Source organism: Anomalospiza imberbis, chromosome 2 (assembly GCF_031753505.1).
Source record: "Anomalospiza imberbis isolate Cuckoo-Finch-1a 21T00152 chromosome 2, ASM3175350v1, whole genome shotgun sequence".
NCBI lineage: Eukaryota > Metazoa > Chordata > Aves > Passeriformes > Viduidae > Anomalospiza > Anomalospiza imberbis.
The window spans coordinates 78,510,459-78,525,660 of record NC_089682.1 but is presented as its reverse complement, the minus strand read 5'-3'; the positions used below and the strand labels follow the sequence as shown (position 1 = coordinate 78,525,660).

The window sequence follows — 15,202 nt, the reverse complement described above, 5'->3', positions numbered from 1 at the left end:
AACACAAGAGCTGGCCTGCTCTTACACTGCACTCAAACCACTCAGCCAACAGATTTTCCAAGTTCCCTCTTAAACTGGTAAATTATGTGGTCCAGCATATACTACCTAGATTAGGTATTTCCAAAGAGTAGCATACCCTGAAGAAATTGTGTGCTACTCTTAATATAATATACATCTGTCTAGCTTCCAAATATGTCCAGGTAGAGGCTGTCATCCAGCCTGCAAGAATTTACACCTCCTGCCAACATAAGATACACTTCTAGATCAGAATGTGAAAAAATGAGAGGACTGAACTGACAAATGATGGGAAAAACTAGGGAGCTTAGATCAAAGGTAGATGATGCTGTGTAGTTGGGATAAAAGTTTGGGATAAGAATATGAAAAAATGCATAACTTGGGTATTGCTACAGATGTGACCCATACAAATTATGAAGTTTAAAAAAGTATTTTTAAATTAATGCTATGTGCAAATCTATACATGGACTTAAGCATTAATTACACCTAGTTTAGGGATATTAAAGCCTCCAGGTATTGGATGCTCTCAGCTTATATTATCAAATATAGACAATTAATTCGGACTCCAAACTGACCCTACTTAGCTTTTCAATTTAGCTGTTTTGCTTTAACAAAGGGCTAATATTCAAGAGACATGATTTTTTCTATCACTTAAAGAAACACTCAAAAACAAAAAGATACATAGTCAGATAACAAAATGTCACTAAACCAACTACCAAAAGAAAAAGCAATCAAAGACCAACACTTTACTCTAGATGCCCAAGAGAGATTAATTAAAAAAAAAAAAAAAAGTAAGATGCCACAAACCATTAATATCTGATGGTCAAGAACTAAAATGCTTGGCCAAGTCTTCATTTTGACACACTGCAAAAGCCCAGAGTTACGAGACTAAAGAAATCAAAGATTATTGTCAAAAGCACTAGCTGACATCTACCAAGCATGACAGGGTAGAGGAAATATCCTGACCCTCCCCCTTACACCTATGCAATGAGAAGAGACCAAAAAGCTCCTTTTTAACTACTAGGTTTAGAATTTGTTTTTCCTTTTCTGTTTTACCTCTTCTTTATTCTCCAAAATAAGGCACTCTTACATCATATTGCATGCTTCCCAAGTACTAATTACCTTCAACCCATAATACAGTCCAAAAATAACTCAGATGTAAGAACTATGTAAGAACTTTATGTGCCTTCCTTAATTAGAAGTAAATAATTCTGCATTACATTAATTTAAATGTATCTTTCCCATTTTCCTTTGAAACACTTGAAAACAATATTTTTGCAACCAAGAAAGGACACAAATTACAAATGTTACCAGTGAAACTGGTAACTGGCATGAGGTCTTGCTGTGAAAACAAGAAATGTTAAAACCAGTACCTCTGCTATCATGTACTGCTTGCACAAGTTGATCTGCAGGCTATCTAACTATAAGGGAAAGAGGTCAAGCACATTAAGTACCAAGCTGAGGACTAACAGAAGTGTTGAGGTGGCTTATGGTTCTCAACTTTTATTTGGTTTAAAAATCACTAGATAAAAAGATTTCTCTTTGGAAGGCTACTAGTTTAAAATAAAGGATCATTAGTCTGTTAAAACCACCAGGTTAGAACACGTGTATAAATCAGGTAACAAGAAAAATAAGTGTTCTTCAGCCCAAACTGCCTTGGGCTCAGTATTTCTTATCTTCTTGCTTGGCCTTTACAATTTCTCATTTACTCAAATATAACCTTCAACTTTATAGGTGCAGCAACTAAAAACAAAGCCCAAAGGCTTCTGTTTCTTCCTGCAGTTTAATTGTTAATGATTGGAGGAAAGTTTATGTTAGGAAAAGCAACCTTAAGACAAGCTTTTCCCTTGTTTCCACAGCTCACTGTCTGAGAAATCTGGCTGGCAACCTGGAAACAGCACATCAAATCGGGATTTTTAGCTTCCGGATTTGCACTAATACACAAATAATCATGGTGACTCGCTGATTTTCAAGTTAAACTACTGTTTTATCATAATCCATCTGTTTAATCTTTAGTCTCGAAAATTTTTATGTGTATTTATGTGCTCCAATGAAAACAAATTAAGAAAATCAAAAACACTGCCATCAAAGACATGGAAAAGGAAATAACATTCATGAAAATACTATGAACTTATGCATAGGCTCACCTTAAATCTTTTATCCTGCAGGACTTTCTTAATGGCCACAAGCTCTCCTGAATCACAGAGTTTGGCTTGATACACAACACCAAAAGATCCATTTCCAATCACCTTGGTGTCTGTGTAGCTGACTTCTTGTGGTCGGTCTGGACCTTGTCCAGGAGTTGCCACTACTGTAGTCACCTTGCTGCCGTCTTTGTCTCCTGCAAACCAAGAGATACACAAATAATCAAAATACACATGCAAACAAGATGACCAATAAGACTAAAACAGAGGAGGGTAAGACAAATATTTAGATCAGCATATATACTTCAATATTATAGAGAAAAATAGAAAACCTCTGACAAAATGCAAAGAAAGCACTGAGCATGTTTTTACCAATATATATTAAATGGTGACAATTTCTCATTTAGACTATTGCTAACAAAAATTTGCTCTCCAGAAGCAAATAACTGAGCAAAAAAATGTAATGCACAAAGAAGCCAAGTACTTATCCCTACACCTGATTATCAAGTAAGTGATATTACGCACAGTGTTGTTTGCATTACCAAAATGAAGCGTTTTTCCTATAACTGAAGACACCAAACTGCCAGTATGTGCTCAGATCAGCACTCTGATCTTTACAGGCATTTATCTGGCAACCAAAACCAGGAGCACTTTAAGTTTGTTACAAATCCACCCACAGGTAAAGCTTCAGCTTGCAGCACTCGGAAGCATAACCTTTGTCAAACCTGGCTGTGTGCACCTGAAGCGAAACCTAGGCTGCATCTCATGGCACAGTCCTGTTCCTCCCTTCTTCCATGTCTGGACTTCCTTGCAAAGAAGGGAGGAACCTGCCTGCCAGGGCAGGGGAAGAAGGGGGAGAAGGATGCCAATGGCAGGCACTTAGCTGGTATCTCAACATGAACTGGAACACAGCCAGGAACAGTGCTCAGGATGCAAGACCACAGTGGAAGCTGCACAGGTCAACGTGCTTTGGCACAGATGCAGCAGCTGTGGGGTTCCCAGCCACTTTCTCATCAAAAGACCCAAGCCACTATCTCCTACTCTTAGCCCCACTGTTACTACCAACAGTGCTTCGTCCTGTTCAAAGTCTGATTTTGTTCCTAACAGGAGCAAAGCTTTAGGCATTTTACAAGCACACTCTGGGCATTTCTTGCCATTCAGTTGCAATAAAGAGCCCTTCAGGCTTGGGTTACAGAATTAAATAGGGCTGCAAGAAAAAGCAGAACCTGCTGTTTAGGCAAAATGCTCCTTGTTCTGCCCCAAAAGGGCATGAAAAAAAAAAAGGCACAGCTCACTCTCTTTCCCCCCACTGCCTGCTTCAAATATGAGGGCTGTTGCAAAGAAAGTTATTATGATGGAGAAGTTACTTCTCTTTGGGGAACCTCTCCCCTCACTGCTAAAAACTACTCAGGCACAGCACCTAAAACCAGGCTCTGCAAAAGAAGCTTATCTCAGCTCTACCCAGCATGCTGATGACTTCTTGTGTGTGACTTACAACACACTTGTTTGCACAGCTCAGCACAATGCTTGCAGCTTACGCAATGCTGCAACCTCATGATCAGCTTCTGTACCAAACTCTCCTCTGTGGAGCAGCTGCCTGTCCAATCCTCATCCACTCTCCACTTACACACCTGATTGCTCTTATCAAAGCCTAATATTCTGCATTTTGTCCTGACTAACTGCATCCAAGGTTACTGAACTCTCTTGCCAGCTTGGCACATCCTTCAAGCACAGTCATTATCTGGAGATACATTTCCCAATGCTACATGAAATTAACCTAAGAAACTTGTGATAACTGGTGATTCCTATGAGACTGCATAAAAGCCCTGCAAAAACCCACAGCCCTGCAAAAACCCTCATCCTTTTTGGGTTTTTTTTGGACCTGCTATGCTCAAAAAAAAAAAAAATCAGATCCTTTTGTAGGTCTTTAATGGGATTTCCCGTAGTCCATTGTTCTCCTGGATTTCTCGTGAGAAAATTAGTCTGAAAACTTAAGAGTCGAGATACCCACATCTACTACTACTTCTTCTGCACCTATAAGATTCAGAAGAAAAGCAGGTGGCTTGACATAATTTCCTCCTGAAAAATTCACATTAAATACTATTCATTTCCTATGTTACCTTTTAGGTTCTTACAAATTGTTTCCTTTTATGATTACAACTAGTCCATGAAACAAATTAACAAATCAAATATAAAGTACATTAGTGCTAAAGGTGCCAATTACTTGCCAAGCAATAGAGAGTTGGTATAGCCCTTCCCCATAATAGTCACAAAAAGCTGAGATGCAGATTTATAGATTTGGAGAGAAAATGGGGCAAGGGGTAGAAAGGAACACTAGACAGATGAAAGTCTTCTTACAGGTAGAGAGAGAGAAGCATAAATAGAAGCATACTAGCTGCATGGAAAATTCATTCTCCTCTTTGATAACTGTAAGAAATAAAAGGAAGGAAGCCACAAACACAAAGAAATGCCTTTTTTTTTGGTAAACAAGCTGGAAATGTAACTTTCATAGCAGCAATGCATTTCATTTGCCCAACTATTCTATGATTAGCATTCTAACTCACCAAATATACAAATAAGTTACATCTGCTTTACTACAGCAATCCTCATCAAATAAAAGGTAATCCCCTACCTGCTCAATTTTGAGGGGCATCTTTTTTTTTTCTTTTTGGCAGGGTTCACTAGACCAGAATATTGAGATTGTGGTTATTGAGTTTTGTCCTCCATTTTTCCAAAAATCAATCCTAATGAACTCTTAGAGATAAAAATAATTGTCCCTAGCAACACTGGTTGAGATTTGAAGTACTTGATATCAAGAGATCTGCTCTAAGGACTTTCTTCAGAGCTGCAACTCTCTCAGGGGCTTCCTTGTCCACAAAAGCAAACCCTGAATTTCAGGCCACGTCAAGTGTTTCATCCCAATGTCCAGCACACAAGCTGCAGCCACCCAGCCAACTATTCCCAGAGCTCAAACGAAAAACCAGTCAGCTTTAGACACTTCCTTTTAAGTCCACAGGAAAACAGCTCCTACCTAAACTTGGTGAAATCATCAGTGCTTAGAAGTGTATGCACTGAGACTTTAAACACTACACCAATAATTACTTTGTTTCTTTACCAGAATTTACAGAGCATTACGCCTCATAGAGCTTTATCCCAGCTTTCTGCTTTCAGGAAACAACAGTTTTTGCCAACCATCCACAAAACACACCATAAGGACTCCAATCTTTTAAAAGTTAAGTCTGTTAGAGTTTCAGTTATATTCTATTTCAGTATTGTTGAACCTGAGGGACTATAGGGGTAAAATTCACCTTGCACCCTTGACAGCTTTGATCTCCACAAATAAAACATCTCACTGCTGCTCAAAGTATACAAATAATGTGTCTGTATCACAGCAGCAGCATCCAGAGGCCCCAAGCCTGTTTTGCCACTCCTTGCACTACATAGATGTAGGAACTGCTCACAACATCATATACAGTTCAGAACAGTTATCCCAGTTTTAAATGTCTGGACAGCAAGCACTGACTTGCCAGCCAAACAGCACAAAAAGGAATTCACTAAACAGCTTTCAGAAACGCTGGGTTTAGCCTCAGCATGATGGAAAACAGAAGAGAGGAAACAGCCCTGCCCAGCAATCTTCAGTACCTCCAAACAGACTCCTAACAGCAGACACCACGAAGCATTACACCACAGCAAGTCTTAAAGAGAAGCCTAGACCATTCTCATCCCATTCCCTTCACCTCCTATTTTGTTTAGGACTCTCAGACTCTGTGACCCCAGTGGATAGGCAGGCACTGCCAAACACTGAATAGCCTCAACACCTTTGACTGTAAGGTCTACAACAGAACTAGGACATTAAACAGAAAAACTAAAGAAGGAATAAAGGACTAAATAGCAAAATACTAAACAGTTCTTACAGCACAGCTCACATGAAAAGCATCACTAGCACATGTCCAGAGGCTGCTGCTTTCTAGGGCTGACAGCAATATGACCTTCCTTTACTGTAACCAAAAAGCAAATTCATCTGACTGTATAATTACCATCTATGCCAACCACCTTTATAACATCTAGGGTAGAAGCAAAAGGAAAAATAAATATAGCAAGTGTTGTAGTACACTTGCACGTGGTATGTTTCGAGGAAACCCTTAAAGCATTTCCTCACATAGTACTGATTTAACATCCATGAGGTGATGTTTGGGTTTGAGGTTTTTTGGTGAAGAGCTCTTTCCACAATTCTGATGTGAAAGTGAAAAAAAATTCCAGACATTTCAATTTCCAAGTGTTCTGATTGATCTAGTTCACTTTCTACCTTTACATGATGACCACATGGGACAAATCACAAGCATTAGGCAAAATCAGTGGAAGCACTGTTCAAAGCAGAGAATACTCATCAGTTTGTGGGAAGAAATGAGCATACTCCACTTAGAAGACCACAGACCATTGGTGCAAGCTACAACTCTATTTTTGCATCTCAAAAAAAAAAAAAAAAACCAAAAAAAAAAACAAAAAAAAAAAAAAACCAAAAACAAAAAAAACCACGATGGCAGATGTTTTTGTTATTACCCAGGTGAGAGCAGGGACCCTGCTACTGGGCAAGCATTTGTCCATACCCCACCAGCTGCAGATTCCTACTACTAAGCTCAAAGGTGACCACCTGTAAGTGTACTGAATGTATACTTTTGGCCTGTGCCAAATAAGGTGTCATTCAATAAAATTCACTTCAGTCCTCAGGGACCATGAAAGACATCCTTTGCTATTGATCACCCACACACACCTACTAAATGGGCCTGGACAAAGTCCAAAATTATGTCTGCCCTACATCCCTTTAACTGTTTAGTGTCTGACTGAGCAGTAAAACCACACTTTAATGCAGAGATCTAAGAATGCTCTTTTTCCTCTCAACTACACATGTGTGTCCTCTTCCTCCTTTTCAATGTGTTTTACAGTTAAAGTGAAGAAACAATGATTACAGCAGCTTTACTTCTACTTCAAATGCAACCTTGATCCTTTGCACTGTCTACAAACTCCACCTTTTCCTCTCTTTCGACTTTACCTGTTTCCTCTCGCTTCCCCCCTCCAGCTGCTATATTCCTCCTCACCAGCATGTTCACAGGCTTTTCCATTAGATATTACTTAGGTTGTTTTTAAGTCCTAAAAGAAAACTATACAGACCTCCAACAAACTCTGTACAATATCTGAGGTCACATAACTGTTCACTTAAAAATCTTCACTGATTTGTTCCAAATCTCAGTTTCACCTCCCTACTAAGATATGGCTCAATATTAATTCACTTGACTACTTCTCCCCTTCATAAGGCTTCGCTGCACTGCTTCATCTTAATTTGCTCAATGCTCAATACAGTCAAGGAGTCACTTCCACAGAAATCTGACACAAATGGATCTAGCCCCTGCCAATGGGATTAGGTTACAACCAGTAGCTGACACAACTACCTAGAAAGAAATGAGCAACCAGAGGGGGATAGAAGTTTATCAGAACTGCAATGGCTCTTCTCAGTCGTGGATAACTGGATGGTCAAAAGATCTGACTACTTTACGAAGCAAATGTTCTGAGAGAAAACTTTTCTTGAGTTATCTGCTAGAATCTGGTGCTCATCATCAGATTAGGCTATGGAATAAAACATCTGACTTCTTAGATAATGGTTCATGGCATGTGAAGGAAGGAGGAGGCCAGCAGCTGCTCTGAAAGTCTTTAACATGGCCAATGTATGCTTGAGGAAACACGCTGTCAGCAGCAGAAATCATTAATTTTCTTTTTCTAATTAATTTTTTCTACTACACTTTTTACAAGTTAGTTGCATGAAGAGCTAATTATTATGAGTCAATAGAGAGTAAAAAGTATTAAATTGGTATTTATGAACTGTTTCACTAGACAACTTCCTTTCTTCATCAGTGAACTGCATGAACGCTACCTAGTGGGAGACAAGATAAAAAGCCTTGAACCATACAGAATCACAGAATGGTTTGGGTTTGAAGGGACCTTAAAGCTCATCCAGTTCCAACCCTGCATGAATCAGCAGAGAATCTCCACTTGACCAGGCTATTCTAAGTCCCATCCAGGCTGGCCTTGAACACTTTCAAGGACAGGGCATCCACAGCTTCTCTGGGTAACCTGTTCCAGTGTCTCACCACACTCACAGTAAAGAATTTCTAAGTATAATCTCAAGTTTTCAGTTTGAATCCATTCCCCCTTGCCGTATCACTATATGCCCTCATAAAAAGTCCCTCTCCAGCTTTCTTGAAATGAACATTTATGGACCAAATCAGAAAAACTCAGGGAATCAAAGAAAGGAGTCTTACAAAACACAGCTTTGGTTTGGGTTTTCAATTTACTCCAAACAAAATGAGTCCTTGGAATTCCAAAAATAGTTCAGATCAAACATTGAACAAAAACCTGTAAGTGTGCCAATCATCACCCAGATAAGGCAGATGCATTCACGGAATATATACACATATACACACACATATACTTGTTTTAGCACAGAAGATATCACTTGACTTCCTGACTGTAACTGAATACTGCAATAGAAGAGTGGTCATTAGACATTACTTGAGATCAGAAGAATCTCATGATTTCTACCCAAGGATTTTGGATCAAAATCAGGACACCGTGAAATCAAAGTTGCCATTACCTCTAGCTGGACACACGGGAAGGAAGTAAAAGCAAGATGTTCATTCCACTTGTACTAAGTAACAATTCTTTTTACATGTTAATTGTTTGAAAAAGTAATGTTCTCAAAAATAATTTACCTTGCAGAAGGCTAAACCTGTAACTTCAAAAAACAGTAGCTCTACATTTTGCTCAACAGTTTCTAAAATGGCAAATTCAAAGCACTAAGTGTTAAGTTTATGCAGGAAAGAACTGAAAAATTGATAAAAAAGTAAACAGAATACCAGTGACTGACTTCTGTCTAGTGAAATAAACTATCCTATCACCAAAAAGTAAACAGTTTAGAAAGGTGATATAACATTACTATAAAAATGAAACTGTGTAAGCTCAACTGACCTATTTTTGAGGTCATTGTGTCACTAAAAACAGAAAAAGAAACTAAATGTACTTCCAGGAAACTGTGACAAGTAATGGCATGACTAATATGCCTATATTTGATGTAATAAACACATAAAATTACATCAAGATGCAGGGACATTTATCCACAATTATTCATCTGTTGAATAAAAAAAAAAAAAAAAAAAAAAGAAAAACTAAAATTTGGATTTACTGCATCCTAGTTCAGACATTCAAAATGCCATTGGGGCTTTAAGTCTTTCTTTCAAGGTAATCATAAGACTTTGGGAGAGGGCATTCAATTCACTCCCTTTGAAAGCTTAACGCTAAAGATTGCAAACAAACATTTAAAGAAGAAGCAGGGCAGTGAGCAGGCCCCAGAACATTCACATGATAAGCTTGTTAAAATGTCCACTGAAAGGTCACATGCAGTTTCAAGGCATGGACTTTCTACAGGATTTTGTATCTTAACCACGGAAGTCAAAGTGAGCAAGGTATTGGCCATGCAGTTGTGCTTCTCTACTCCAGCATAAACTTGACTCTGAACAGTTTAAAAAACAAAACAAAAAACACAAGAGGAAAAAGGATGAGAAGAGCCCTGTTCATCTAGCCCAGATGCCTATCACACTGGCCATCAGATGACCTCCCTGGATCCAACTGTGGCAGACGGGATTCTAACAATCAGTTGCTTACATCGGCCACCATGAAATCCCAGCAAGTTAACACCCCACTGATTTACAAACCAAACAGCTGAATCCAGAAGGGATGTTTACTCGCAGGGCCTGAAGAAACCTTCATTTTGCTATAAGCTGTCCCTCCTACCAATGTGTAAGGTGGTGCCCACACCTTTCTGAGGCACATTTAGGGTCTGTTATCCATCTCATTAACACAGAGCATGCTTCAAGTACTCTTTCTGTTATGGCAAACGCAGACCAAAACCATACATTTCTAAAGAGAGCAGCAGTTAACACTCAGGTGGGGAAAAAATTCTGCACAATTACCTTAGGGAGTACATAAAAAGAATTTTTTTTTTCTGTGATTAAACAAAATATCCACAAGAATGCTTACACTTATATTTCTGCTTTGGAAAAAAACACAGAAACATACAATTAAGGTAATCTAAACACTGGCTGCCAGTGGGGTTTCATAAGCAGTCTCATGCTTGTTAACAAGTTATTTTTAGTAGGCTCTCTTTCTGTTCTCCGCTCTCTCCACCTACATGCAGAAGAACCCACCCCACAAAAGCTATTTAGCTATATAAATCAACTTTAAATTTAGATAAGGTGATTCCACAGATTAGGAAGCAAGTACCAAAGCAATCATAATAGATTTTGTTTTTATAATCTTAGATCAGGTAATTTCAGCCCCAAAAAACTTATAGGTTAAATGCAGCACAAGAGACAAGGACAGAGACAGGGAATGAACAGAAACAGTATGACATCATTTTAGCATAAGACTGTGGCCTCACTAGTGTTCTCCTTTGCTTTTTAGCTCCGAGTTAATTGCTAGCTGAGAAATTCAGCCCATACACTATTAGAATTTCTTATTTAAAGTTTCCTTTAGTTATTCTTTTCTCTTACATAATCAGGGAACGTGATTTAGCAAATATTTGCCAAAGACAGCTATAGCAGTTCAGCTGACACAGAGTAACTCGTAAACCCCTGTAACTGAGCCCTGACACGCAGAAGCCCGAGTTACAAACATATCGTGTTTATCCACTTGTTAGTGCCATTCAACAGTTGACCCTGAACGAGTCTATCAGACTCTTCTAGCAGGGCTGAGGAGGGAATCCATTGTTAGTCACCTACTGACACGCCTACTTTAAGACCACTGTCAGAGACTCCAGAACTCTCACCCCTCAAAGAATACCAAATAATGAACAGCTCATTTGGGGAATTCCCAGGTGGTCTACAATCTTCTCATCAAAATATCTGGTATGACCTGCAAACCTGTCACTAAAGTAGTTTCTTGCAAACTGCTTAAGTAGGGAGGCTGTCTACTTGCTGCAGACCTCCCTAACTGCATGTTTGAGTTTTTGAATCCAGTTAAATGTACGTGTCACTGAGACAAGCACATCTCTGACCCTGAGAACAGACATCACCACTGTTTTTTCCTTTTCATTCTGTCTTTGCATCCAAGAGGCTTCAAATGCATAAGACCGTACCATTAAGCAAAACCCACAGAAAGCCACCTGTAGTAGCTGCAAGTTGCCAACACCCTCTCTGCCACACACTTGCACAAATTAACACCTTAATACATCTTAGAGGGAATCTCTATTCTCCTACTGGAGGTTTAAATAAAATGCCTTTCAGTTGTGTTAATTACAGCAGTGCTTAAGTATGAAGTGTGACTTGGACCCCACCGCGCTAGGCGCAGCACCAGGAATAAGAGACAGCTCCTGCACCTGCTGGGAGGGAGGGATCAAAACGGAAATAGGCTAAAGAAAGAAGAAAATAAGCGAAGGTAAGGAACAGCAAAAACACAGGTGAAAAAAACCCAAGATGTCCCAACCCCCTAAAACGCTAGCACCAAAAAGTGTGAAGAAGCAGAAGCGAGAGCAGAGAATCTAGGAGAGAATCTGGAGCATGACTGTAAGCATATTAACACTGAACTGAAGAACTCACAAGTGAGTTCTCCAGGGGTGTGAAACACTTGCTGTCACCACTTCTGCAGGCAGCCCAGGCCAGCAGAGCCTCCGGGTAGTTCTCTGTGGCCTCTGCAAGCCTTGCCAGACTGTGGAGAAAGAAGCAGGGCACGAAGCAAGCAGTTCCACATCTGCTGGAGTCTCTTTGGCAGGTCCCTTCTGCCACACTGTGAAGCCAATCGTTATCACAAAGGTGCACCCGCAAACCTTAAAATTTTTGTCTACAAAATGAAGATCAATTTCTGTATTTATGGGTATCATAAGTGGACTTGGAAACCCAGGTGTAATAAACAGCAACACCCACTTAACTTGCAAAGCTTTCCTGGCAGGGCAACGGACGAAGCTCTCCCCTTGTGAGAGCTGTGGATTCTAAGATTTTTCTGCTCTCTGGAATATCAGAGGACTCTCCTTTCCTTTGCAATTTCTCCTTTCTGTCAAGTACTCCATAATTATGTCAACCAATTAGGACCTGACATGTTTTCTTACTCTTCAGCTTCACTGAACACATCACAAAAATACAGTACGTACTTGTCATGCTAGTCTCTCTATGACCAAGAATTAGCAACTTGGATCCAGAGTCCAGCACAGACAGCAAACGAGACAGATCAAAATCACAGTGAGAAACAGATTGTTTGGAATCTGAGACAGCAACCGAATCCCAAAGAGAAAGTCAAATGAAGGTAATTATGAAAATGCATTTGGTGACTAGCTTTTAAGATTGGCGGAGGAGTAAGAGAACTGCCAGCTGTTCAGAACCAACATCCACCTTGGATAGGAAGTACAGTGAATAAAAAAGTAAAAAATTAGTAGTAGCCAATCTGAATCCCTAAGGTGACTGTGAGCAACTGCTTCTCCAGAGAGCAAAGTCAAGTTGTGCTACACTGTTCAAATAATGCTGCAGAGCACAGACTATCTTTAAAAGACTCCACAGCCTCCACATCCATCCCGAATTACTGCTTTAGATTGTGCCACAGAACAGCACAGGAATGGAACAAGTCCATTTAGGTTAAAGATGGTTTTGAATTCAAGGAGAATGTTATCTCAATTAACATTAAGAAACTGTAAGCATGCCATCAGTGCAATGCAGATATTCTCCATGGCAAGAGTAGCTATCTTGGTGAAGGAGCTATCATTACAGATGAGGCAGTATTGTAGAAGCCAGATGCATAAGCTATTCACCACTGGCAAGTCCTGCTTTTGAATTTTTTTTTTAAGTAATAAAAATAGTAGAGCGAGAAGAGCAAGAGAACTAAGTGTTGGACATCTCTAAAGCTATTTAAGGTAGCAAGAGAAACTACAGCTCATTTTCACATTATACGTAATCTGATCAAAGTAGGGGCTATTGCCAAAAAAAGATGGTCTTACTTCCCACTTTTATGTTCCTGTCATAGCAAATCTGGCAATCTTGTAGCCTGAGCATGAGTCAGTTTAGCCTACTGATCTGACAAACTAATCCATCTCCAAAATAAAGCAAGCTTCAAATCAGCAAGCTGAACTGACTCATCTTGAGGACACGCAGTTGCTAGATCTGAGGAAAAGAAGAACTGGGAACAAGCCTGTTCCTTACTGCCTGTACTCCCAGGAAAGCCACGCTAAGTGTAACACAAACCCACACCCAATGGCATGGCAGAGCTGCAGCCTGTGGAGGAGGCTGCCTCCAGGGGGGCAATTTTGGACCTCCCATCCCCTGACACCACACTGCCCTGGTACGAGGTATCAAATGACTGCTCTCTGAAGGTGAACTGCATCCCAACTGCTTCCAGAGGAACAGAACTGCCTGCCCAAAGCCATGTGAGCACTAGGGCTGGCAGAGCAAGGAGACGGAAGCGGCCTGAGCAATTCCTTGCCATAACAGCTTGTGTCAAGGGCAGGCTGAATCAGCCAAGCCGTGGGCTTGGGTGAACCAAAGTGGAAGAACCTGGGCACCACATGCCCTGCCTTCTCAAAGCAAAACGTAACTTCATACTGTAAAACTATTGAAAAATATTTCTACTATGGTTTAAAAACACTCAACAACCAAGTTACATTACACAGCACAGACTTCTATTCTGGAGAGTAACTATATTGCCTTAAAATGCATGTTTTAAGGCAATATATTTAAAAGAGAAAGTATAATCTTCTCCTGTGGTTTCTTAAACCTACTAAGAAGTTTATTTTTCATCTCCCAGAAACAATACACCTACTTCAATACGATTTTTTCCAGTGAAAGGACAATAATTCAAACTACAGAAGATGTCTCCAAATATTTTATTGCAATAAACAGACTTTAGTAAAATAAAATCCTATAAAATGGGAATAAGTTTTCTCCAGAAAGAAAAACATGAACAAAAGTAACACTTCTCTTATGAACAAGCCCAGGCATCTGGGGATTTAATTCCCTCCTGCCAACATATGAGCAGACAGAGGCTTTCAGGGAAAAATACACATACAGCTGAAATTTTTTAACTGTTCCTGTAATTGTTTGTTAAGGAAGACTGCTGAGGCTTGAAATCCTAAAATAGAGACAAGGTATCTGGAAACAGAGAGAAGAGAGCACCACTTTTTCAAGAAAAAATTCCTCTCAATTATGCCAGTAAGAGGAAAAACACGTAACAAAATCAGACCTTTCCCAAATTCTGTCGCTTTCCATACTGGACAAAGGCAGTATCACTCTTGAAGATATCACAAAGCAGAAAATAAGCTATACTAAGTAAAAAGCCTAAAAACACAAGAACAATTTTTAAGGCAACAAACATTTATGTTATATATCTGCAAGTCTTATACCTATCCAGAAGGGGCAGTTTTCAAGGGCTGCTGTCCCAAATCTATGTAAGTTTTGAAGGCACCTAGGCCTTTTTTGCCAGCAACGCAGCAAGTTTCCTTAATTACAAGCTTGATTGTCTTGGATGGAAGAGAAAACTGACTCAGGTATCAACACTGCTAGCTTTTCCTTCTTTTCCTGCATGCACCCTCATCCCAGGAATCTCAGGCAAGATAAACCAGGTATTATGAAGCCAGGACTGAGTACATGCAGAAGATTTCCATTTCTAGAAGGAAACAATGGAGCCTCATATTTCTCTACTGCTGTTACAGCTGGAGAATAATGGCAATGCTTTATCTTGGTCCAGGTAAGGAGGCTACTTTCAACACAATAACAGACATCCATCTCAGAGAAGAGTAAATACAGAGGAAGAATCTAATGGTCTTGCAGACAAAGGTTTCATTACCTGCCTCAGAAGACAGTAACCAACAAAACACTTTGAAGAATACAATTCCTTTATTATAAGGGCTCATATCTTAAAAAAAAGAAAAAAAGATACTCAAATATGATACTGATCAAGATAACAAAAGCACATAACAGAGAAAGCATGGCTCCACCTACGCCATTTTCCCCTGTCTT

General features: G+C 39.6%; 1 protein-coding gene across 3 annotated transcripts in view; it reads right to left on the bottom strand.

Annotated features, from left to right (window-relative positions):
* GSK3B (glycogen synthase kinase 3 beta) overlaps positions 1–15,202 on the bottom strand; it is a 143,839-nt gene that overhangs the window by 88,243 nt on the left and 40,394 nt on the right. For all 3 annotated transcript variants that reach the window (XR_010996445.1, XM_068181957.1, XM_068181958.1), the window contains exon 2: positions 2,163–2,356. Coding sequence is in view for 2 of the 3 variants with exons in the window: in XM_068181957.1 (XP_068038058.1) it covers positions 2,163–2,356 (194 nt within the window). In the remaining variant the exon portion in view is untranslated. The remainder of the gene's footprint in view (positions 1–2,162; positions 2,357–15,202) is intronic.